The 22,941-nt window shown below is 34.6% G+C and overlaps 1 protein-coding gene and 2 pseudogenes across 2 annotated transcripts; 1 reads left to right on the forward strand and 2 right to left on the reverse strand.

Moving 5' to 3' along the window:
• Positions 1–373: 373 nt before the first annotated feature.
• On the reverse strand, positions 374–980 carry LOC145586629 (large ribosomal subunit protein bL31c pseudogene; annotated as a pseudogene).
• A 13,173-nt stretch (positions 981–14,153) lies between these two features.
• LOC145586626 (glucose-1-phosphate adenylyltransferase large subunit, chloroplastic/amyloplastic-like) lies at positions 14,154–18,859 on the forward strand. The gene is made up of 15 exons (XM_081643512.1): positions 14,154–14,384; positions 14,612–14,855; positions 14,977–15,099; positions 15,334–15,507; positions 15,648–15,737; positions 15,822–15,905; positions 15,997–16,052; positions 16,171–16,264; positions 16,801–16,986; positions 17,114–17,194; positions 17,370–17,456; positions 17,548–17,652; positions 17,767–17,873; positions 18,395–18,455; positions 18,561–18,859. Exons 2-15 carry the CDS (start codon positions 14,628–14,630, stop codon positions 18,660–18,662), a joined length of 1,578 nt encoding a protein of 525 aa, XP_081499638.1. The 5' UTR covers positions 14,154–14,384; positions 14,612–14,627; the 3' UTR covers positions 18,663–18,859.
• On the reverse strand, positions 18,856–22,296 carry LOC145586627 (mannan endo-1,4-beta-mannosidase 7-like; annotated as a pseudogene). The gene is made up of 5 exons (XR_014100990.1): positions 21,959–22,296; positions 21,536–21,730; positions 21,041–21,163; positions 19,470–19,666; positions 18,856–19,234 (listed from the first exon to the last, which is right to left on the reverse strand). The product of XR_014100990.1 is annotated as a mannan endo-1,4-beta-mannosidase 7-like (transcript).
• Positions 22,297–22,941: the final 645 nt, after the last annotated feature.

Raw genomic sequence — 22,941 nt, forward strand, 5'->3', positions numbered from 1 at the left:
TTAGTACTTCAGAAGCTAAAATCATCTCGAAAGTTTGATGCTCAATTCAACTGCAGCATTTCCACTAACAGCCCAAAAAAAATTTCCTACTCATTTTGTCAATCAAATAGCAATACAAGTAAAAACAAAGACAACATAGTCCATTGAAATTCAAACCATTTTGGCTTACATTTCTTGTGAAGTTCAAAATAGTAAAACAAACACAATTCAATTAAACACAAGTATTAGCATTACATAGCAATAAGTCCCAACAAAATGAACAATTTTAAAGCATCAATTAGGATTATTAACAAACACATTAAAACCCAAATTAACATCAATTGTACACAAAATTTACCCATTAAAAACATAAGTTTCATTATACTTCATCAAATTAAAACCAAAATACACATAAATCCCATATAATTCACCAACAATAACACCCAAATATACCCATAAAACGAAACAAATTATACATAAAACACAAATTAAACCTAAAACAAAATCAACAAACAATACCCAAAAATCTTATCTCTTACTTCTTCTTGGCCTTACTCTTCTTTTTAGGAGGAAGAATAATCTCACCCTTAAGAACAGGAATGGTCATAATCTGAGTCAATTCACCATACTTCTTCTTAAACTTCTCAACTTGATCAGCATCAATTAGAAGAGCAGAGCGATTTCCGAGGTAAAAAGGGTGGTTTCCCGACCAAACTTCAACAGTGTACTCTTTCTGGGTGCCACCAGTAGTCATAACAAGTTCACCATTGCAGTAGACCTTAGCATCTTCGTGGAATTCTGGGTGAATGTCTGTTTTGCGACAGCTCCATTGAGGACGAAGGGTTGAAGATGAAGTTTTTGAGAATTTAGGGAGAGTTAAGGTTTTTGGGGTTGATGGGATTTTGGCTAGGAATTGGTTGGATAGGGTGAGCACCATTGTTGTGAATTGTGAAGAGCTTGGTTGTGAATAGAAATTGAGAGAGAGAGAAATGTTGGGTTTTGAGTGGATGTGGTAGTGTGAGAGTTTTAGTGTTGTTGATGTTTGGGAGATGTTGTGGGTTAGAGTTGAAGCCCATCTTCTAGGTGTTTATCATGGAAGTAAAGCCCATAACAAGTTTTTGTTGTTGTTTGGCAATACTCTTATTTTTTAAATTTTTATTTTTTTTATTTTTTTGACAAAGGATACAAACAAATTACATATTAATAGTAAAGCTAATAAAGTTAACCGCCGCTTCTCCAGCTATAAGATGAGCTCTTTGAACACGCAAACGATCCACCTTAAGTACTACAGAACTGGAAGGTTGAACCAAGTTGTTGAATCTTTTGAATGAGCCAACGGTAAGCAATGTTACCATGGCCACCCCCCGTAGAAGGGAAACAAGATTATATGAGTCAGTAAACACCGTGAGGGAATGAAACCCACAATCAAAAGTCCATTGTAACCCATACATGCATGACAGAGCCTCCGCATGTAAAGCTTAAGAACATACCCCGAAGTTACTTCCACCAATGATCCGATCATCCAACGGGTCATCATTATCCAAGCACCATCCCATACCGGCATGTTGAGAATATTTTAACCAAGACCTATCTATTTGAATAGAAAGTAAAGCACTCCCATGAAAGTTCAGTCCAAGCTGAGCTATGTAAAACCCGAGCGGAAGAGGGGAACCACCATCACCCCCCGCAACATTTGGGGAGCTTGCAGAGGCATTCGTAGTTGCAAAAATTACATGTGATTCCATTACCTCGGCGAACTGTGAATCAAACGGCCGTGATGTGAACGAATCCTTAAAGATTCTGGAATTCCGACATAGCCACAAACTCCAAAGTGTACCGACAAAGGTACCTAAGCGAGTACTAAAAGACCCATCCTGACTAATAAAAAGTTGGATATAATCTAAGATCTAATCTGAGAGAGAAAGGTCTACATTAAATTCTGAGCGGATACCAAGGCATCCACCCCTCCAAACTGATCGTCCACTAGAGCACATTCTGAAAAGATGTTGCAAGTCTTCTGGTTCGGAACAACAGAGGTCACAGAACACATCTTGAATCGGAACACCTTTGTGATGGAGCTCCACCTCAACTACAAGAGCATGATGTAGCAATTTCCATAAAAACAGCTTCCATTTAGGTTGTAATAGGAGAGCCCACAGAACTATCCAGAATGAATCAGTACTAGAATGTGTGGAAGCAGAAGAAAGTTGCAGTTGAAGCATTGCATAACCTGTTTTCACCGAGTACCTTCCAGATGGGGTACTCGCCTGTAATACCCCGTATTTTTATACGTATTTTATTTAAAGTATGTATTTTATAAAATATTTAAATAGTTATAATTATTTTAATTAAAGCATTTTAATTAATATTATTATAAAAGGAAAGTTTATTTAATTATTTTTATTTAAAAGTTGGGGTTTTATTTTAAGAAAGTTTAATTTTTAACAAGTTTTATTTGGGAAGGGATTAGGAAAACTAAAAGAGGAAAGTTTAGGGTAAAAGTGTTGGTAGAGAAGGGGTATAAATATCCCACTTATGAGGCAAATCAACTTTGCCCAGAGTGGAGAAAACCCAAGGTAAGTTTCTCCCCTTTTCTCCTTACTTTTCTTTTTTTTTTCTTCCTCTTCCCCTTCCCCTATTCACGGCCGGCCACCACCACCACCGCACACGTGGCCGGACCACCACCGCACACGACCGCAAGCCACCAGCACACGGCCAGCAGCTGCGGCGGCAAGCGGCAGGCGGCAGCAGCCCAGCCATGCCGCGGTGGCTGTTGCTGCCGTGGGTAGTTCTCGAAAAAAAAAATTTAATCTTTCTTCCTCTATTTTAATCCATGCTTAGATCTAATTATAAATTATGAGTTTTGGGATTAATTTTGATATTTGAATGTTGTAATTATATTAATAAAATTTCAGATTTAGTTTTTAATTAAAAAGCCCTAATTTTTGAAACCTTAGGTTCTTGATTTATGAAATTATGAAAGTATATGATGTATTAATGTTTAGATCTTCAATGTAAGTGCTTTAAGACCAAATTACAGCAAGTTTTAATTAGAAATAAAGTGCAGGAATTTTATGTAGAACCCTAAATATTATGTTTTTAAAGGAAATTTAAATTACCCATTAAGGGGGACTTAATTATGGTGTTTTAAATGTAATTTCAGCTTATTCTAATTAATTTATGAGGGGTTTTAAAATAGTATATATTGCTGGAAATTTGTTTAGAGTGGACTTTAATACTATATTATAATTTTAATGTGTAGGAGACTTTGAAGTGAGCAATTTTTACTGGTCGTGGCGATTTTAAGATCATATTCAAGGTACGTTCGCGTACTTAGCATATTTTGATGATGTAGAATCATGCTAGGTTTGGTTTCAATCAATTACAAGTAGTATCATGCTAAGGTTTATGTATTAAATTGTGAATTATTGGTGTTGGTGATTGAATTGTGAAGCATGAATTATTTGTGATGATTTATGGATTGGAAATTATATTTTGGCATGAGTATATGGACTACATATTTATTTATGGCATGATAGAGAGCATGTTTAATTAAACTAATTGTTTAATTATGTTTGGAATATTGAAAAGGAATTTTATTATAGCCCATATAATTTTTATTGATGCATTAAGCATGAGGAAGGAGCTATATAAGTGTCTATGTACACAAGGAATAAATAGTATGTTGGTGCATTTGTGCACTTAAGGTATTTTTAACACCGAGGGATAGGATTGTTGGCGCTTTATGCGTTTAAGGTGTCTTTGACACTGAGGTAGAATTAAAAAGGGTTCAACATTAAATTATATGTGGTCACTAATTATTCAAGAATTAAATTGATATGTTTGTTGATTGAATAATTATTGATGATTGAATTGTTATGCTTTGAGAGTCATCACCAAGTCTAATAATATGTAAATAACGTAAAGTGAAAGAGATTACGCACCAAAACTCTTGGAACGTATATACCTTGAGTATGAACATATGGGGGGAGTTATGTGACTTTATAATTGATCATAACTTCTAATGGAGTACAGGACGCTGTATATTCCTTTTTATTATTATTATGCGCTTGAATTCCGCCACCAATGTGTGGCATAGGTGTTGCTGGCACGGTTAGCTCCCGTGTCAGTTAACCTCAATTTATTGAGGGAGGTTTAGGAGGAAACCCGTTCGATGCGTAATCAACGCTAAATGAATTATTTAGTGTCCAATTAAAGTGTCTCGTTGATTGTTGTGTGTGCTTGTAAACAGGTGTAATGAGGTAAGTATGTGTGGTGTTAGGAGTTGCATGTTAGTGTGTTTAATTACGCTTATGTACTCAGCTTTGCTGATTGTGTGTGTTGCTTGTGTCTGGCTATGTCTTTATCTTGGCCCTACGATGATCCATTTTAATGGAGAGTAGTGGGGGCAAGTGGAGATACTCTTTTCAGGTATTGAGACATGTTCATGATGGGGCATGAGTGAAGAGAGAATCATGCTAGTTTCCATTAGGATGTGTAGTAATTATGCTTTGGATGTTTTATTTTATTACTTGTTGGACTAACACAATTATTTGATTGTTCGGTTTTGAATAAGGGCCCTAAGTGGTTCCAAGTTGTAGTAAATTTTATTTAACTTTGGTTTTGTTGATTTTCAACTTTACTTTCGTTAGTTTGGTTTTTAAATTGTGTTATTTAATTAGTTTTGGCTTTCAAGTCTTCCGCTGTGTATCTTTGATTGTTGCCTTAGCCGTTTTCACGGTGGCGGTAATGTCTTAGATATTCCTAAAACGTATTTTTAAAAGGGGAAAATGTATTTTAAAGGAAAGGAATTTCTAGGGTGTTACAAAGCTCGCCTAGTAACGAAAGTCGTCCTGAGTCGTATCCGGTACCTCCATTGCGAGGATTGTAGAAGCAGCATTAAGAACAAACCAGTCAACTACCTTAGTAGTATCCTACAGCCTTATCTGAGGATGGATGAAAAATCTAATCGTTTGCACTTCAGAGCTTGACAAAGGAATTCCGGGTTTGAACTCAGGAATGCAACCATTGACCCACTTGGCCGAACTAGAAAGAGTGGAGAGGCCATTACCAATCTTCCAGTAGCATCCCTTTTTAAAAAGAGTATCTGCCCTAAGTAACCCCAGGAGACCATACGAATGATGACCAAAAAAGGTACGCAGACTGTGAGGGTTGTTGGACAGAAAGGTCGTACGAGCACTAAAAACTTTGGAAACTAGCAACTGTGGGTTGGAAAAAAGTCTCCAAACCTGTTTCATAAGCAACGTCTTGTTTAAGGAAGACAAACAGCGAATGCCCAGGCCACCCAAGCCACGAGGAATATGCATAGTTTCCTTGTTAACCAAGTGCATACCTTTAGTTTCCGAATGTGCCTAGAAGAAGCGCATGAGTAAGGAATCAATTTTCCCAGTAACCGAGACCGGTAACTCATAGCAAGCGAGAATATGGGAGGCCATTGCTACAAGGATAGAGTTAGTAAAAATTAAATTTTGCGATTGTGAAAGCTGGATAGCATTTAAACAATTAACTCTTCCAATTATTTTGTCGATGATGAATTTGAAGTGTTTCTTTCTTTTTTCCCACGAAATCAATTGGAGCCCCCAGATGATGATCAAACACATGAACATGCTTCATTTGGAATATCTATTTGTAACCTGCCTGAGAAGAGGTACAGATATTCGGGCTAAACTTAATCAAGGACTTTGACAAGTTTAGCTCTTCTCCTGAAATCTTAGTAAACCGTTGAATGATCTGCATGATATTAGTATAGGAAGCAGACGTTGCCCGGAAAAAGATGAGCGCGTCCTCCGCAAAGAATAAATGCGAGATAGTAGGGCTCAATCTAGACAGCTTGATTCCTTGAAAAAGCTTCATATCCTGTCCTAGATGCAACGTACGAGAGAAAATATCCAAGCAGAAAAGAAAAAGATATGGAGAGATGGGATCACCCTGACGAAGACCACATTGTGGTTTAAAGGTATCCGAAGTGGAACCATTTATCAAGGATTTGTAAGAAACCGTGGCGAGGCATTGTTAGATCATCTATAACCAACGTGCCGGAAACCCATAGACTTTTAAGACCTGCAAAAGAAAACTATAGTGAACTCTATCATAAGCTTTGCTCATATCATTTTGATTGACGTAAGCCAATTAGTGCTAGATTTTGAACAATTGATTTTCTCCATTAATTCTTGGCTCAACAAAATATTATCCGTCATAACATGTCCTTGAACAAAGGCGTGCTAAGAATCTGAGATGAGAAGAGGAAGATACTGGCATAACCTGACCACCAAGCATTTAGAAGCGCATTTGTACATTGTGTTGCAAAGGCTAATTGGTCGTAAATGTCCCATCTCTGTTGGGGTACCAATCTTAGGAATCATAACAAGGAGAGATTGATTCCACTCTTTCAGGAGATACCCTATCTAAAAAAAACTTTGAATGCCTGAAACAACCGATTCTCCCACAACATCCCAGTGAGTTTTGAAGAACTCAACTGTAATTCTGTCCGGCCCTGGAGACTCACAGTTCCCTAAAGAAAACATTGCAGCTCGAATCTCAGAAGCAGAGAAAGGCCGTTTCAAATTAGCGAGTTGAGAGGAATTAAATCGAGGAAGATCTAATTCGCGCAGGACGATATCAATTTCCGGATCATAAGGAGGCAAGCTATCACTTTTAAAAGTTTTTTTTAGAGACTGCACAACAACATGCTGAACATCTGTCTGTCCATGTTGGAGCACACCCAGGTCATCAAGCAACGAGCTAATCTCATTTTTCTTCTAACGACTTTTGACCTTTGAGAACAATAGTTTAGACGGGCAATCGCCTTTCAGTATCCAGATTTTCTTGCAACGCTGTCTCCAAAATTGTAGCTGCAATAAGATACTATCCTTTGACGTAACTATATTAGTCATATAAAGAGAGGCATCAGTAACCGATTGAAGTAACTCTCCCTCATTGGAAAGATCCTTCGAAATTTTTTTCCAATTAACACCCCAAAATTTCTTATTATTGAGACACCAATTCCTGACAATTGACTTTACATGTTCCAGATTCTTTGAGAGAATGAACATTGGTGAGCCGGAGATATTTCTTTGCCAAGTAGTGAGAACAAAGTCATGTATTTCCTGAAAGTTCAGGCACCAATTGTCCAATTGATATGGACGGTTTGAGTTTCTCTGAAACGGCGAGTCATCAAAACAAATAGCAGCATGATCAGAGATGAGAATAGGTTGATTGAGTAAACGACTATCAGGATAATCATGAAACCAATCAAAGGTCATGTAGGCCCGATCCAGACGTCGTAAAATGAGTTGATCATCATCCCTATTATCCGTCCAAGTATAGGGAGGGCCCTTGGAGGGAGTAGCAAGTAAACTAGACTTAAAACTAAAATCAAAGAAATCCCAACCCTTAATGACTTTTGACCCACCCAACCTATCATAATGATGCTCAATTTGATTAATATCTCCAATAACCAAGCAATTCGGAGCAATAGCAAGTAAATCCAAAATCAAATCTCAAACTTGAGGTCTATCTTCAAGAACAGGAGCACCATAAACAAACATCACACATTTACTATTTCCATTAGTAAGCTTTATATTACAAAGTACAACATTCGAACAACAAAATACGCAAGAGACTTCCTTCGAACCATAACCAAAAACCACTAAACCCCCGCTAGTACCTACCAAATCAACCTCAAAAAACCGAAGAAGGACTAGTAACACTAAGGAAGCTATTCATAACTGAAACGAAAACTTTAATTTCACACAAAAACAAAAAAGTAGGAGCAAAAGAGTGCAACAACCAAAACACATAAGGAAGCGTAGGCGAATTAAGGTCATTTAGTCCCCACCAATTCCATGATGTGATCTTCATAAAACCTTGGGGAGCTGTGAAAGGCCAGCTACCTTACCAAAGTTGTCCAAGAAAGCAAAAGACAAGTGAGTAGAAGAAGCACTTGTACCATACGAAAGGCCTTAGACGTAAACCAATCTACTGAAAATTTTTGTAACTTGCAAGAAGAAGTAGAGGCAGCCTCTTCCACCTGAGAAGCCCATGAAATGGTTAAAAGGGCAGCCCGTAGAAGTGTCACCCACCTGAGCAGAATAAGTAGCAACAAAACCCAAGTGGTCTGCAGTAGAAACATCTGAGAAAGACTTAGCAACAGCCTGTCGCAAGTCATTAGCAGGCAAGGTAAACCCGCCCTTGGCTTGCACATTAAGAGACCTAATTTTTCGCCGTTTTTTAGACCAAGTCGAACCATGATAACCAAAAAAGGTTCTTGATCATGTGATCAACATCGATAAAAAGGGCCACGAGAACTCCTTTTTTGCGGCTTAGACTCGATCTTAGTATGTATGTGACGCATAGGAACATCAGGTGATGCCTTTGCGGGAATCTGAGCATCCGATTTGTCTTCTAAGGACAGCTTTTCGAGCAATTCAGGTGTAACATCAGCTACAACAGAGGTAATTACAAGAGGTAAAGTAAATTCCTCTTAGTCTGAGCTATCTGTAAGGAAGCTTTCCTCAAGGGCTGCTGAAATTCGAAACCCCCCACCAGACATAAATTGAGTACGAACCTTAGTAAACCTGTCACTCCCCTGGTCAGAAGCAGATTTATATTCAGAGTTATGCGAAGTAAAAGAAGCTGCCACATTATTCCCAGTATGAGCAGCTTCATGGACATAACCATTCAGTAATACATGATCCCCTGCACCTGATGAATTAGAGTCTGAAGTATCAGTGAGGTAGCTCTCCTCCCGCGCTGGTGCAATTCGAATCCGACCACCAAAAAAAAGGAGAAGTCCGAGTGGCAATATATGGAGCATAAGGGTCACCAGCCAACATAGCAACCCTATTTTCATCTCTAAACCTTGTAGAGTGTGGGTTGTGATACAACTCAGGTGTTATAGGATCCGTTTCTGAGTCCCTTGATTTGAAGCAGAACTAGTCGATGATGAAGATAGAGCAACCACATTTGAATGAGACATAAAACCATTTTGATACACACCATTAATAGGAATATATTCTGGCTCAAGATTATCATTATTATCATGATTATCCCTGTTAGGAGCAGCACCGTTAACATGACCATTAGGCACATTGTTATCCCCTGGTCCCGAAGAATCCGAGTTTGTATTATCCGGTTCGTCATTAGAATTATCATAATCATCTTGATTATTATCAGGTGGTTCGTCATCCTCATCATTTGCATCATCATTACCATCGTCATTATTATCATTATCCATATCATCATTATCATCAGGCACATCATCATCATTATTATTACCCGAATCTCCCGAACTCTCATCACTAAACTCAAAATCCTGCGCTAAAACAATAAGATTCACTCTAGTGTTATGAGTATTGAAATTCTCTTGAGACCCTTCCACCATATTCGAATAAAAAGCACGATTACTTGGATCATAAAGCATTGTCCTCCCCTGAGACTCAAAGGTCTCCATCCGAGCATGAATACGGCGAGCAGCCACATAATATGAGTACATACAAATTTCCTTGTTATGCCCGACACAGCCACACTTCTTGCAAAATTTAAACACTCCTTCATACCTACAGAAAATCCAAATTAAATCGGACCGAATTCCCCAGGGATGTAACACCCTGGAATTAGAGGTTTAGAGAGGTCTACCATAAGCTGACCTCAAAACTCCGACTCCTCCGGCAATCCATCCCTATCATAATCAAGAGTTTCCACCAACCCTACAAGTTCTAGGGTTTTTACAGCCCACTCCGGATCGAGAAACCCTAGAGGCAGCCCATAAACTCTAATCCACAGCCTAGTCATATCAAAATTAACGGAAGCAGGCATAATGTAACGATTACACCTTCGAACATTGCAAATTCTACCATCTAAGATGAAGGTGTGTTGCTCAAGTAAAGCCTCTACGTCCGCTAAGTTCTCGCATACAAAAATAAAATAACAACCAGTACGATGAACTACAATATTACCTCGAGTGAGCCATTGAGTATCCACCATCTGTTGAACAATCATGCTGCTAGGATAATTGGGCCCAAAGAAACGACCAATTACCGCTTTATTCCAACCGATGTTAGTAATATAATTCTCCAAAGGCTTAGTTAGATACACCCCCATACGATACACAGTCCAATAATTGATGTTTGCCATTATTAACAAGACAACACGAACAACAATAAAGAAGAGAAGGATTAAAGGAGGAATAAGAACAGAGTGAAGAACAGAGTATATTAGAGAAAAGAAGTAATAAAAGTTTACTCCGTTGGATTGGAAACAAACCCAAAGGAATTCATCCTCAAAGGAATGAGACACCAAGCAAGTTTGCATGCCCTCCACGTGTAGTTAAGGGGATCAAAAGAGTTGAACAAGCTAGAATAGTGGGGTTAGTCAAGAACAAAACCTTGAGCACTATGGAAAGCTTCAGTAAACAAATTTGGACTTTGAAAAACCTTGAAAAGGCTTGATTGGTAGAAAAATTCGGCTACTTGGCAGAAATGACTTAAGAATCAAGTAGAAAAGGACACAATTGGTTGAATAACCGAAGACGGAAGTTAAAGAACTTCAAGAACAAGGGAAAACCCTAGGCACCGACTCAAATATTTGAGAGAAAAATTGACCTGCTTGCTTAATTCAATATCGTTTTGGCAATACTCTTATGAGTCTTATCATACTTCATTTAAAATTAGAATGCATTCTATATTCATTTAATTGTTAGGAAAATGTTGCATAGTATTTATAGTCCTTAGGGCTATATATAAGGAGTTTAAAATGAAAAAACAAATGAACATATAATATTAATTAACACTGATCTGCGAGTGATTTTATTATGTATTTCTAAATAAATACCAAATTAGGAAAGATCTTAAATGCTTATTCATAACCCCGAGAGCTGTATATATACCCTAATTTTTATAGGTGTTTCCTCTGGTTCTTTTTAGATGTATTGTTTTTTAAAAAAGAAAGTTAAAATTTAGATGCAACACTTTCCTATTTATTTACAAATATCTCTATCTTATCACATGGGTCCACTATTTTCCTTTTTTCTATCTCTCTCATCTCCTAAAATTGCCTATAGGCTTTGTTCACTTCACCTTAAAAAAATAATATTAAGTAAAAGTAAAATAATTTCAGTTCAATAAAAATAAGTTTAGCTCAGTAAAAATATGTCCAATTCAGTAAAAATAAGTGTAATATCTTTAAAGAAGTAAAATTAGTAAATCAGTTAAAATAATTTCAGTTCAGTAAAATTTATTATTTCAGTTCAGAAAAAATAATTGAAGTTCAGCAACAATAATTTCAGTTCAGTAAAAATAATTTCAGTTTAGCAAAAATAAGGTAAAGTGGACGATACTTGATTCCGCAATTTTTAAAGTGATGCATTCATGCAACGATAAAGAAGTGAGTTTTGGTTAAGTTAGTTGTAAATTGAGCTTGGATTGCCCTTATTAAAACCCTCAATTTCTTTTTAGTTGACACGTTTCTTTAGTCACGTTTGCCAATGTACAAATTCAATCATTAATATCTTTAATTACCGATAAGCGAAAATTATAAAAGGTTGATATTTTGAAAATATAGATTATGACGAATCTAACAAGATCCCACATGACTATATTTTTCTTCACATATAAATCACAAAACATGGTCTAAGGGAAGTGTGTGAATAGTGCTAAAATCAAAACGTGTCAACTAATAAAAAAATCGAGGTAGTATTAGAATTGAGTTTAGTAATTTAGTGTAGTTGTTAATTGAGCTTAGATAGCCCTTATTAACCTCTTATCATATATTATTAGAACTAATTTTTTCTAAAATAAGTGAATAGAAGATAGAACTAGCCTTTAACATTAAAGTATGCTTAAAGTATAAAATTAATCATGTAACAAGAATTGAGAGTTAACTCGTGTATAAAGGTATTTAAAGGCGATGTAGCTTAGGTTGCTACCAAGTTAGATCCTGGATCCATATGGCTCTATAAAAATGATCATAAGAGTCGCAAAATCAACACAACCCTTCAATTTGTTGCCATGGACTCTACTTCATTACTTTCTCTTTGTTATTATATGCATTCATTGTTGTCTTTGTTGCCATTTACACTTTTCATGATTGGAGTATGAATTATCATCCTTCTTTGTGATACAATTTGAAGTAAGTAATTTACTTTGCATATTGTATTTAACCTTTCACGTGAATTATTTAGGCTCCAAAAGTAATTTGTTCAACTAAAAATTGGCCTCAAAAGTAGGAAGTTTATCATACAATAGGTCCAATAGGAGAACAAGGAGGGGAATATCAGTTAGATGACAATATTCCATATGATCAATGCATCACACATTTAAGTAGATGGATATTTGCTTGAAAGATACTAGCCATAATTGATGATTGTAACAACACAGTGAGACATAACATGTGTGTTGCTTGTTACAGAAAAAAGTTCAACCACCTCTTTTGAAAATATTGAACTCGTGATTTTTTTTTTTTTTTTGAAAAATGACGTGATAATCATGTTAAATTCACATCTTTGATGATACACTTTGAAAATTAATACAAAGAAACGTGCATTATACAACTGGAAAAACTAGTTTACATGAACTAAACGTATTCACTTGACATGTAATGTTTGAGTGAATTATCTAATCAAATGGTGAGTCATTTTGCAAATTGGTTTTTTGTTTGAAATAACCTATCTTTTTTTTTCTTCCCTTATCATATCTCATTTAATTAGCAACAATTATGAGACTATTTGTCCTACATTGCATTACAATAATGGAAAGGAAAGAAAAGGAAGGTATCTATAAATGACGAAGATTGTGAGATTATGTTTACAAATTACATATGGGATAGATTAGAATTCACTATCCTATGACCATAATTTTAATTTTCTAGTTTTAGAAAGTAACCTACAATTTTCAGATTTCTAAAAAAAGAAAGTGGCTTAGTTAAGTTTAATGTTTTTTCCTCCTATTTTTTCGTTTCTTGTTCATTTAATCAATTTTTCCCCACATATTTCCTTGTTATTTGTAGTGATTTTTTTTTTCTTTTCAATTTCTTTCAATGATTTAAAAAAATTCAATCAACAAACATTATCAATCAAAGTTTCCAATACTTCAAGAATAATAGTTAAAACAATTATTGTTAAAACATATGTTTTCCTATCTTTTAAATTAGAAAAATGTTGTACATATCCCTTAAGGCTACATGTAAGGAGCTAACTAGCTAAGAATTAAAAAAAAATAAAAATAAAATAAAAAAAATTAATGACACTAAGGGTCTGTTCTGATTTACTGAATTGAGCTGAATTGAATTGAATTGAACTGAACTGAACTGAAATGAAGTGTTTATGAGAGAAGGAAATTAAGAAGTGAACTGAACTAGAATTAAGCCGAAGATAATAGACCCAAATTTGTGTGTGATTTTATCACGTAATTCTAAATTAATACCTAATTATAAAATATATTAAATGCTTATTATTAGCCCTTAGGGCTACATATATAGTATTAGCCTTTAAATTATACTCGTATAATCCATCCAAACTATGATTGGATAATAGTAGTTAAATTTTGAATGTACAATTTTGACAATTAATAAATACAAATAAAATGCTACTTTGATTAATTACTTAAATTGAAGTAAACACTGTTAATTTACTGTATAAAATTGATATATTTATTTTAGGGTCATTTTTTATCTTCCATATTAGGCCCCGTTCACTTTACCTTATTTTTACTGAACTGAAATTATTTTTACTAAAACAAAATTATATTTGTTAAACTTAAATTATTTTTACTGAACTTAAATTAATTTTACTGAACCGAAATTATTTTTGCTGAGCTGAAATTATTTTTACTGATTTTCTATTATAATTCTTCTTTAAGAAAACTGAATTTTACTGAACTGAACTAAAATTATTTTTATTGAATTGAAATTAATTTTACTGAACTAAACTTATTTTTACTTAATATTTTTTTTTTTAAGATGAAGTGAATAAGGCCTTATTTGAACAAGATTAACAAGAGTAGCAACCGTTTTGCATTCATTTGACAACGGAAGGTGAAATTGAAATTTTTTCCCAAAAAACATAAAAAAAAAATGTTTTTTTAAAAAAAAAAAAAAAAAAAAAAAAAAAACATTACATCACATCACAGATTCACAACACATAAAATGTGGAATGTTAAGCGGTACCCAAATTCAGAAAAAACTATCATTGATCACACTCTTCAAGTACCTCTCACTTCCCACTCATTTAGCCAATTTGTCTGTCTTCTCCTTCATTTTCCATTTTTATAAACTCCCAAACTTTATTCTGTTACATTACATCTCCTCTGCCAATTTTCTCTCTCTGTTCTTGGTAGATTCCTATGCTTTGATTCTGATTCCCATTATAATTTGGGATCAATTTTTTCTGGGTATGATTTATTTTTGATTCCATGTTACTTTTCTGATCTGGGTATTTTTTTAATTGCCAAATGATTGATTCATGATTTGGGTATTAATTTTAATGTTTAAAAGTTGGAAGGATCTGTTTATACCTTTTCAGTCTAATTCTTTAATATTTAATTAATATTTGTTAGATTCACTACAAAAAGAGTTCTTCTTGGTATGATTTTGATCCTTTTTAAAAAAAATGATTCAGATTTTAGAGAGAAGCAATGGAGTCAAGTGTAGCAGCAGTCATGAGCCCTAATAGTGCCCATTTATCAGAAGCTGGAATGAAACGGTTTTTCGGACAAAGAATCAGTCAAAATCTAAGGAATGGAGATCTGAAAGCTCTATTTTCCAGGAATTTAAGAACTGATAACAGGGGTAAAAGGGTCATTAAACGTGGGGTTGCTTTCTCTGTTCTTACTTCTGATTTTAATCAAAGTGTCAAAGAATTGGTAAATTTTCTGGGTTGATTCTTAATTTTTAAAATGTTTGTCTTTTTGTTTGAATATACTAGTATATGGTTTTGTTTGATTTCTATAATTGTAAAAATGGGCTATATTTTTTTTGGGACAGAAATTTGAGCCAACTTTTTATGAAAGTCCAAAAGCAGACCCAAAAGATGTAGCTGCAATTATACTAGGTGGAGGTGCTGGGACTCGCCTCTTTCCTCTTACTGGCAGGAGAGCTAAGCCTGCGGTATGATCTTGTAGTTTATAGTGAAGTTTAAAACTATGCTCAATTTTTAGACCTTTTGTTACAATATTCAAATCAAATGTTGAGAGATTGTTATATACACCCGGGTGTAAAAACTAACCCTGGGTGCACCGTGGAGCCGGGTGTATAAATGTTCAAAACACTCATCAAAATAAACATGGTAATGTGTGAATGTACATGAATTGGTGGACTTATGTCGGTGAAATGGTATTACAGGTGCCAATTGGAGGGTGTTACAGGCTCATTGATGTTCCTATGAGCAACTGCATCAATAGTGGCATTCGAAAGATTTTCATCCTTACCCAGTTCAATTCATTCTCCCTTAATCGTCATCTTGCTCGGACGTACAATTTTGGGGATGGTGTGAATTTTGGGGATGGTTTTGTGGAGGTAATATAAATGTATAATGTAATTTTGATATTGAAGGGTGTGACAGACTAACAGTAATGATTTGTGAAATTAATTAGGATTGCTAAATAAATTTTTCAACGAAAATTACTATATTTTTGTTTTTAATATAATGATAATAGGTTTTTGCTGCCACTCAAACACCTGGAGAAGAAGGGAAGAGATGGTTTCAAGGCACGGCTGATGCAGTGAGACAATTAGGATTATTTGAGGTAATTAAATATGTTATTTGAATTTTTTTTGTGAGTATTTTTAATATTGATTATAATACCAGAGTTTTGTGATTGTTTATGTAGGATTCTAAGTCTAAAGATATCAAGCACATAATTATTTTATCTGGTGATCATCTTTACCGAATGGATTACATGAGTTTTGTGCAGGTATCATTTTCATTTTATCTCATATACCATCAGACACCATTTTTTTTATAATATTTTTTTTCGTAATTCATTTTTTTTGTTAATTAACCAGAAACACATCGACACCAATGCTGACATTACAGTTTCATGTTTACCCATGGATGATAGGTACACATTTAGTTTTCATGTTCGGTGAAAAATGATAAATTTGATATTCTTATCTTAATTATGTGTAGTAAGGTATTTCAAATTTTTGGTTTTAATTTGGAAGTTGGTCTATTTTCAGTCGTGCATCAGATTTCGGGTTGATGAAAATTGACCACACTGGACGGATTGTCCAATTTGCAGAAAAACCCAAAGGGCCCGATCTAAAGGCAATGGTATACCCTTTATTTACCTTATTGTTATACTTAGTATAATGTTATTAGTTACTCCTTCTGTTTGGACCAGCTAATGTTAGTATTTAAAAAAAAAAAAAGAAGCCTGTTATATTACCTGTATAATCATTGACCATCAAGTACTATTTGTGGTAAAAATTAGTTGTGATGAATAAAAATTGATAATGACACTTGTGAATTTTGAATTTTCCATAATCTTCTTTATGTAATTAATACTTAGTAAAAGAAACATATAAACAGGAATGAAAACATTGTTACAAGTGGATTCATCCTTTTGGTGTAGTTATGAATTTTAATTAGAGTACATACAGCCATACATGCATACAGCTACACATATATTGTATCAAATTGAGTATAGAGTTTATAGACTATGCTAATCTAACCCTATTTATGCTAAGAAGACAATCATATTTCTGTTAAAAGTGGAAATGTTTTTTCAGAATTCCTAAAGTAATAAATTGTAGGAAGAAATGTTTTCAGAACTTTTCATTAATGATGGTAGTTTTTATTTGTGGTAGCAAGTAGATACCAGTATTCTTGGCCTATCAGACCTTGAAGCCATGTCAAACCCATATATTGCATCAATGGGTGTGTATGTGTTTCGAACGGATGTTCTTATGGAGCTTCTAAATAGGAAATACCCTTCAAGCAATGATTTCGGTTCTGAAATTATTCCCTCTGCAGTAGGCGAGTACAATGTTCAGGTGAATGGGATTTGGTTCCTTAATTTTATTTATTTATTTTTTCTATATGAACTCGGATTATAAGGTTCAAACATATGTTTATTTATTTGATACTAATATTAATTTTAGTATTGTTTCTGTTGTGCAGGCTTATTTATTTAACGATTATTGGGAGGATATCGGAACAATAAAATCTTTCTTTGATGCCAATTTGGCTCTTACTAAGCAGGTTGACATTTCTTTCATTTGAGTAAGAATTTGTTATTTCTGTTTTGCCAAGTAATTTTTATGCAGGCTAAACTAGATATTTTTGTTTTATACTTGTAAATCTAAATATATTTTTTTTTCTTTCTGAGAAACTTTACCAAATTAGTTTCTAAACATGTTAATTTTTCTACTTGTAGCCTCCTAAGTTCCAATTCTACGACCCAAAGACACCTTTCTATACCTCTGCTAGATTTCTGCCTCCTACCAAAGTTGAGAAGTCCAAGGTATAATTTCTATAAACTACAATATCTTCTGATTTATTCTTTGTTTTAATTTCGCAATACTAAATTACTAATTGTCTTTTTTCTATAATAGATTGTTGATTCCATAATCTCCCATGGTTGTTTTCTACGGGAGTGTAGCGTACAAAATTCCATTGTTGGGATTCGATCAAGATTAGAATCTGGCGTTGAGTTTAAGGTGAGTTGATTATATTTTCTTCTATTAAACTTGAATACAGTCGCTTAAGTAGATTACGAGTCACTATGTTTTACATTATCAATCATTTAATAAGTGCCTGTTTTTGGTTTCTAGAAAACCATGATGATGGGTGCAGATTACTACCAAACTGAATCAGAAATTGCTTCTTTACTTGCTGAAGGAAAAGTTCCTATTGGTGTTGGACAGAACACCAAAATTAGGTAACACTCAATTTTATTTTTTCTCCTCTTACCCTTCCTCTTCCAACTTGATCTTGTCTTATTTGTGTCGTGCTTACTGTGTCGAATATAGTTATTTGATGGATGTGGTTATCATATTATCTTTTTGTTGGTATCAACCACTATCGAGGCCTCATTTTGAATAATAATATTTACATCACTTTGTGTAAATGCCTCTAAAATTCAAGTCGTGTATATGTAACTACAAGTCTACAACATAATACTGCTAATCAAGTGGATTCGATTGCACTCACTACCATAAACATGACACCATTCACTACTAACAAAAACTTTAGTAATATACTCACTCTATTGGAAATAGTTTACACTGTCCGGTCTGTCTCAACTTCTTATTGTTAAGGATATACAAAGTATGACTTAATATTGTTAAGAGAGAGTGCATGAAGAAGAGGAAGCTTTAAGGAATTTCGGTGTCAATACTTGTTAAGATGTGTAATTGAAGTTTATCTTTTTCGACTACTAATCTACTCTTGTGTGCTTAGAAACTGCATAATTGACAAGAATGCAAAGATTGGAAAAAATGTGGTTATCGCAAACACAGATGTAAGTCCCATTAGTACCTTCTACCGTTTCACATTAGATTTGAATATGTTGAAGATATTATAATAAACTCATGTTATATATTACTCTTTCGTCAATATCTGGCAGGGTGTTGAAGAAGCAGATAGACCAAACGAAGGCTTCTATATCAGGTCAGGCATCACCATCATTTTGAAGAATGCAACTATAAGGGATGGTTTGGTGATTTAGATTTAGTTTCGTTAACTTTATGGAAAGAAATAAATTTTGCAGGCTTTCCTTTCCATGTAACATAAACCTTGAGTTTACCTCATGTGTATATAAACTTAGATAATCATGGTATAAGAGGCTAATAAAATCCCGAAATTGCAGCAAAGGGTTTTAAAATTGTGTACATCCACTAATTCTAGTATTTGTTCTTCTCGGTATCTCTGAGCTGAGCATACTTCTTCCTTAGCCCAGAAAGTTTCTGTGATTGTTCAGAAATTATACCTGCTATGTATGATTCTTCTTCGAACACAATTTCATACCCATCTCAGAAATTATCCATTCCCTTAGTTAAGAGATGCCAGAATAACCCACCAGCTGCAGGTCCACCTCTGCTGGCCGGTGAATAGATGGAAGCGTAGGTGATATTGTACAGTTGGTTCCTGTCAGATGGGGTGTAGCCTGAGACTTTATATGATTTACCAAACTCTGCAAATATGACCGGCTTCTTAAGGATGTTTAGTGAGTCCATAATATGTTGCTGCACCCACTGCTGGTGGAAGGAGAGTTGTGCTTCATCAGTAGAACCATTGAGCCTGTAGAAAAGTGTAACAAGTTAAGTTACTTTTGGAATCCGAGAAAAGTTGGGGTCGATGGTAAATTGGGGATCCTAGTTGCCTGATATTGACATTGTTGAGTACTTCAGAGTGGCCGAAGAAAAAACCTTAAATGGCAAGTTTCGGGTGATATATTAGACAAGCTCAGACATTTTATAGGATATGTTATAAGGTGACTATTATGGGCGACTTCTTAGTAGATCGGTTATCTTACCATTGATCCGGGTATGAGTGGACAGTAGCAAAATCCACACCAGGAGCCTGATTATTAGCAATGAAGTTTGTTCCTTCTTTGCCGGTGTTTGGATTGTATTGCTTCTTGTCATCTCCATAGAAACCCTCTAGTCCAACTTCAAGAAGATGGTTTGCATCTATTGATTTTAGATAGGAAGCCATATCACTGATCCAATCCTGAAAACAGGAAAAAGGCTACTTCAGAGTACAGTTAAAAAATGACTGAGCTAATATCAGAAATTCAGAATTATCTTCACCAGTATCTATGTTTTTTGTATTTTGTTCTTTGTCCAAGTATGTTGTATGTTTTTGTATGGCTTATAAGGTCGGCATTCAGGTTAGGAAAGAACTTAACTATAGGAGCATCTTTTGATTCTTGTTCATGAATGTATTTGGTTCCTAGTGTAGATGAACCAAACTGAAACTGACTTGGTCTAAAATATTACCATCTCTATATGAGTAGTTATAGCCTTATAGGCACGACCACCCTATATACCACGAGTCCACGACAACACCTTCGATTACCATATCACCAGTGTTTTTTACCACTGCCATCCACATTCATACCAGTAGACTCATTGCATGTTGGACCAATACTCGTACCATTGTCGTTGGTGCTGCCAATTGCCATAATCAATTCCTTTACCACCACCTCCTCCTAAAAGCCACCATCGCCACATTGGTATGTCCAAAAGACTCAATATCACTAGGTCACTATGTGGAGTGAGTGCGAAAGGGAGAATTCAAGGAGGAGAGAAAGACATCCATTAATATGTAAGGTTGACAACTCATAAAAAAGAGAGAGAAAACCCTCATAAATATAATAATGCGACATTTATTTTCTTTATTATGCTTAATTAATAATGAATGTTGTCCGCCCTAAACTTACGGGTTAACAAAACATTTGCGGAAAAATGAGATCGATCATCGATGTCTACTACTGTCTTTCATAAGAAAAGGTGATCGAATTTTGAAGCATTTAATTCCATCTTCCCAACTGAGGAAATATCCATAACTCCATCAACATGAATTTGGCATAATATATGCACCCACTATATGATGTGGCAAAAGGAATGCAATGTAGTCCCTCTTTTACGTTACAACTTAATAAATGTAAGTATGTATGTAACACCACCTTCATTATGTCACCCTTTCTTTGTATGGTTGGAGGATCATAGATTCCGTGCCCAACTTAAAAAGCCTTAATACTATCAACAAAAATGTTGGTTGGTTGCAACTATGCATGTGATTATATGACTATGACATTATACTCTTTGATTTGGCTACTTTTACCACAACATGTGCGGATTGATCTTTCTTCTAGTAATACGGAAACACGTTGATTATGAGGAACCAATAAGTCTAGCCACATTATTAAAGTTGATAAGTTCAGATAAATTCTAACAACGGAAATTCGATGAGATCCTTTTCATCAAACATCAAAATAAATGCTACTAGTACAATGTAAGTTAACAATGAAAAGAGAGTCAAAAATTTTAGAAAGTAGTAATTTAAAGTAGTCATAGTTAAGTAGGGAGAGGTTGAACAAACCTGAAGTACTTTTCCAGAAGGATCAGAAGGACATCTTGGCTCATTCATAAGCTCCCAAGCCATAATTGCTGTATCATCTTTGTAAGCAACTCCAGTAATGCTATTAACTCTTGTTAATACAGTCTGTACAGTAATTTTCAAATCATAATTTACTAATTATAATCACATAATTAGTTTTATGGTCCCAACTCCCTTATTAAGGACTATATGTATAGTCCAACAAATGCTAATTTGCTGACCATAATAACTGCTTTGACATCTATAAAAGAAATTAACCAAATTCGCACACTTTACCCAAATAAGCTAATTGACATTGACCTGGTTCTCAATTTAAAACTACTATTCTCCCAACTACATATAACTCTTGAGTAATGACATTGCAAAATTTATAAACCATTAAGGTGACAACTTTTTCTTGACATTCTATACTACATAAGACTGGTGACATTGAACAATGTATAGATGAAGAAGATGTTCCGGTGTCGAGATGATTACCTTAATATGATTTTTGTAGAATCCCTTAACAACAGGATTAGTGAAGAAGTCATCCTTAGATGACAAAGACTGTCCTTAGCTCTTAGCCCACTCCACATACTGTTTCTTCCCTCCATATTCATCATAATTGTTCACCAAGCTTAACACCACCTTTATCCCATACTTCTTTGCTTCAGCCAACACAAAATCTAAACCCTTCATATATACATTCAAACACTCAATAAAAAATCACAATTTACTTATAATCAGAACAAAAAAACCCAAAAAAAAAAAATAATACCTTAGTTAATTTTTAGCCGCAACAAAAGAATATTTTACGTCTCACAAATAATACTCTTTTTGTTACAACTAAAAGTTAAGGGAGGTAATAACATAAATATATTCTTCTGTAACAAAAATTACAAAATGAAGAAAAGAATTTACCTGGAACATTTGTTCATTGTAAGAACCAGGGGAGTATTGAAGCGGTCGATAACCGGCGTCGCTAAAAGCCCAAGTTCTAACAATAGAGAGGCCATGATTTGAAGCTAAACTTTGTGTCTTTGAGAAGGATCAGAACCCTCATACATTAACCAATATGCATTGAATCCATTTGAGTAAAATGGGATCCCATTTAACCAAAATTGTACCTCTTTTGTTGTGATGAATCCATCCTCTGCTTTTACTGGTTTTTCTTGGATATTTAGCAGAAAAACTAGCAAAATTAATCCCCATGCCTTCATTTTACTTTTTCTTGGTGATATAATTTGTTTTAGATTGTAATCGTGGTAGTATTACGTGCGTTTGCGTGTGTATGAGAAAAAGTTCGGACCATAAATTATCTTAAATTGGTTGAACTTTTTCCTATGTCATTTCTATGCCACAAAAAAAAGTTTGTTATACTTGAGAAAATACAAGGTTAATATACAATTTTATTATATTTTTTTTTTCGAAATTATTTATAAGTGGTACAATTGTAATAATTTAAATTTTTTTAATTAAAAATGGACTCTATAAGTATTGATATAATTAAGAAAAATACAATTCAAATGAGGTAAGTGATGCACCTTAAAATACAATGAAATTTGTTATATACACCCATACACCTGGTGGCTAGTGCATGGTGCATCTCAAGCTCTCAACCCAAGGTTCGATTTTTTTGCTCTTAATTTGATGGTTAAATGAATAATAATAACTCATGGGATATGGGGTGGGAGCGATGCCACTACTCTATCATTTAACCATAGGAATGGAAGATCCATAATGATTAGCGTGATGAGCCAATGCCACAACATAGATGAGTCAAGTTGGTGCCTTTCCGAGGTTAACGTGTGAGTTTGTGACAAGGGGTAAAGCTAGTACACAACTCCGTAATTGTAGCGTTACTTCACTAAAATGCTTCATGCTCATGCACATCATAAATTCAT

The sequence above is a fragment of the Chenopodium album genome, chromosome 16 (assembly GCF_948465745.1).
Source record: "Chenopodium album chromosome 16, dcCheAlbu1.1, whole genome shotgun sequence".
Classification (NCBI taxonomy): Eukaryota; Viridiplantae; Streptophyta; class Magnoliopsida; order Caryophyllales; family Amaranthaceae; genus Chenopodium; species Chenopodium album.

What these genes read in the sequence shown, in the direction of transcription:
- LOC145586626 (XM_081643512.1), top strand. Translation starts at nt 14,628, where the DNA reads ATGGAGTCAAGTGTAGCAGCAGTCATGAGCCCTAATAGTGCCCATTTA. An exon ending in TTGGGGATGGTTTTGTGGAG is followed by an intron (nt 15,508 to 15,647) that starts GTAATATAAATG and finishes TAATGATAATAG; the next exon opens with GTTTTTGCTGCCACTCAAAC. An exon ending in TGGTTATCGCAAACACAGAT is followed by an intron (nt 18,456 to 18,560) that starts GTAAGTCCCATT and finishes AATATCTGGCAG; the next exon opens with GGTGTTGAAGAAGCAGATAG.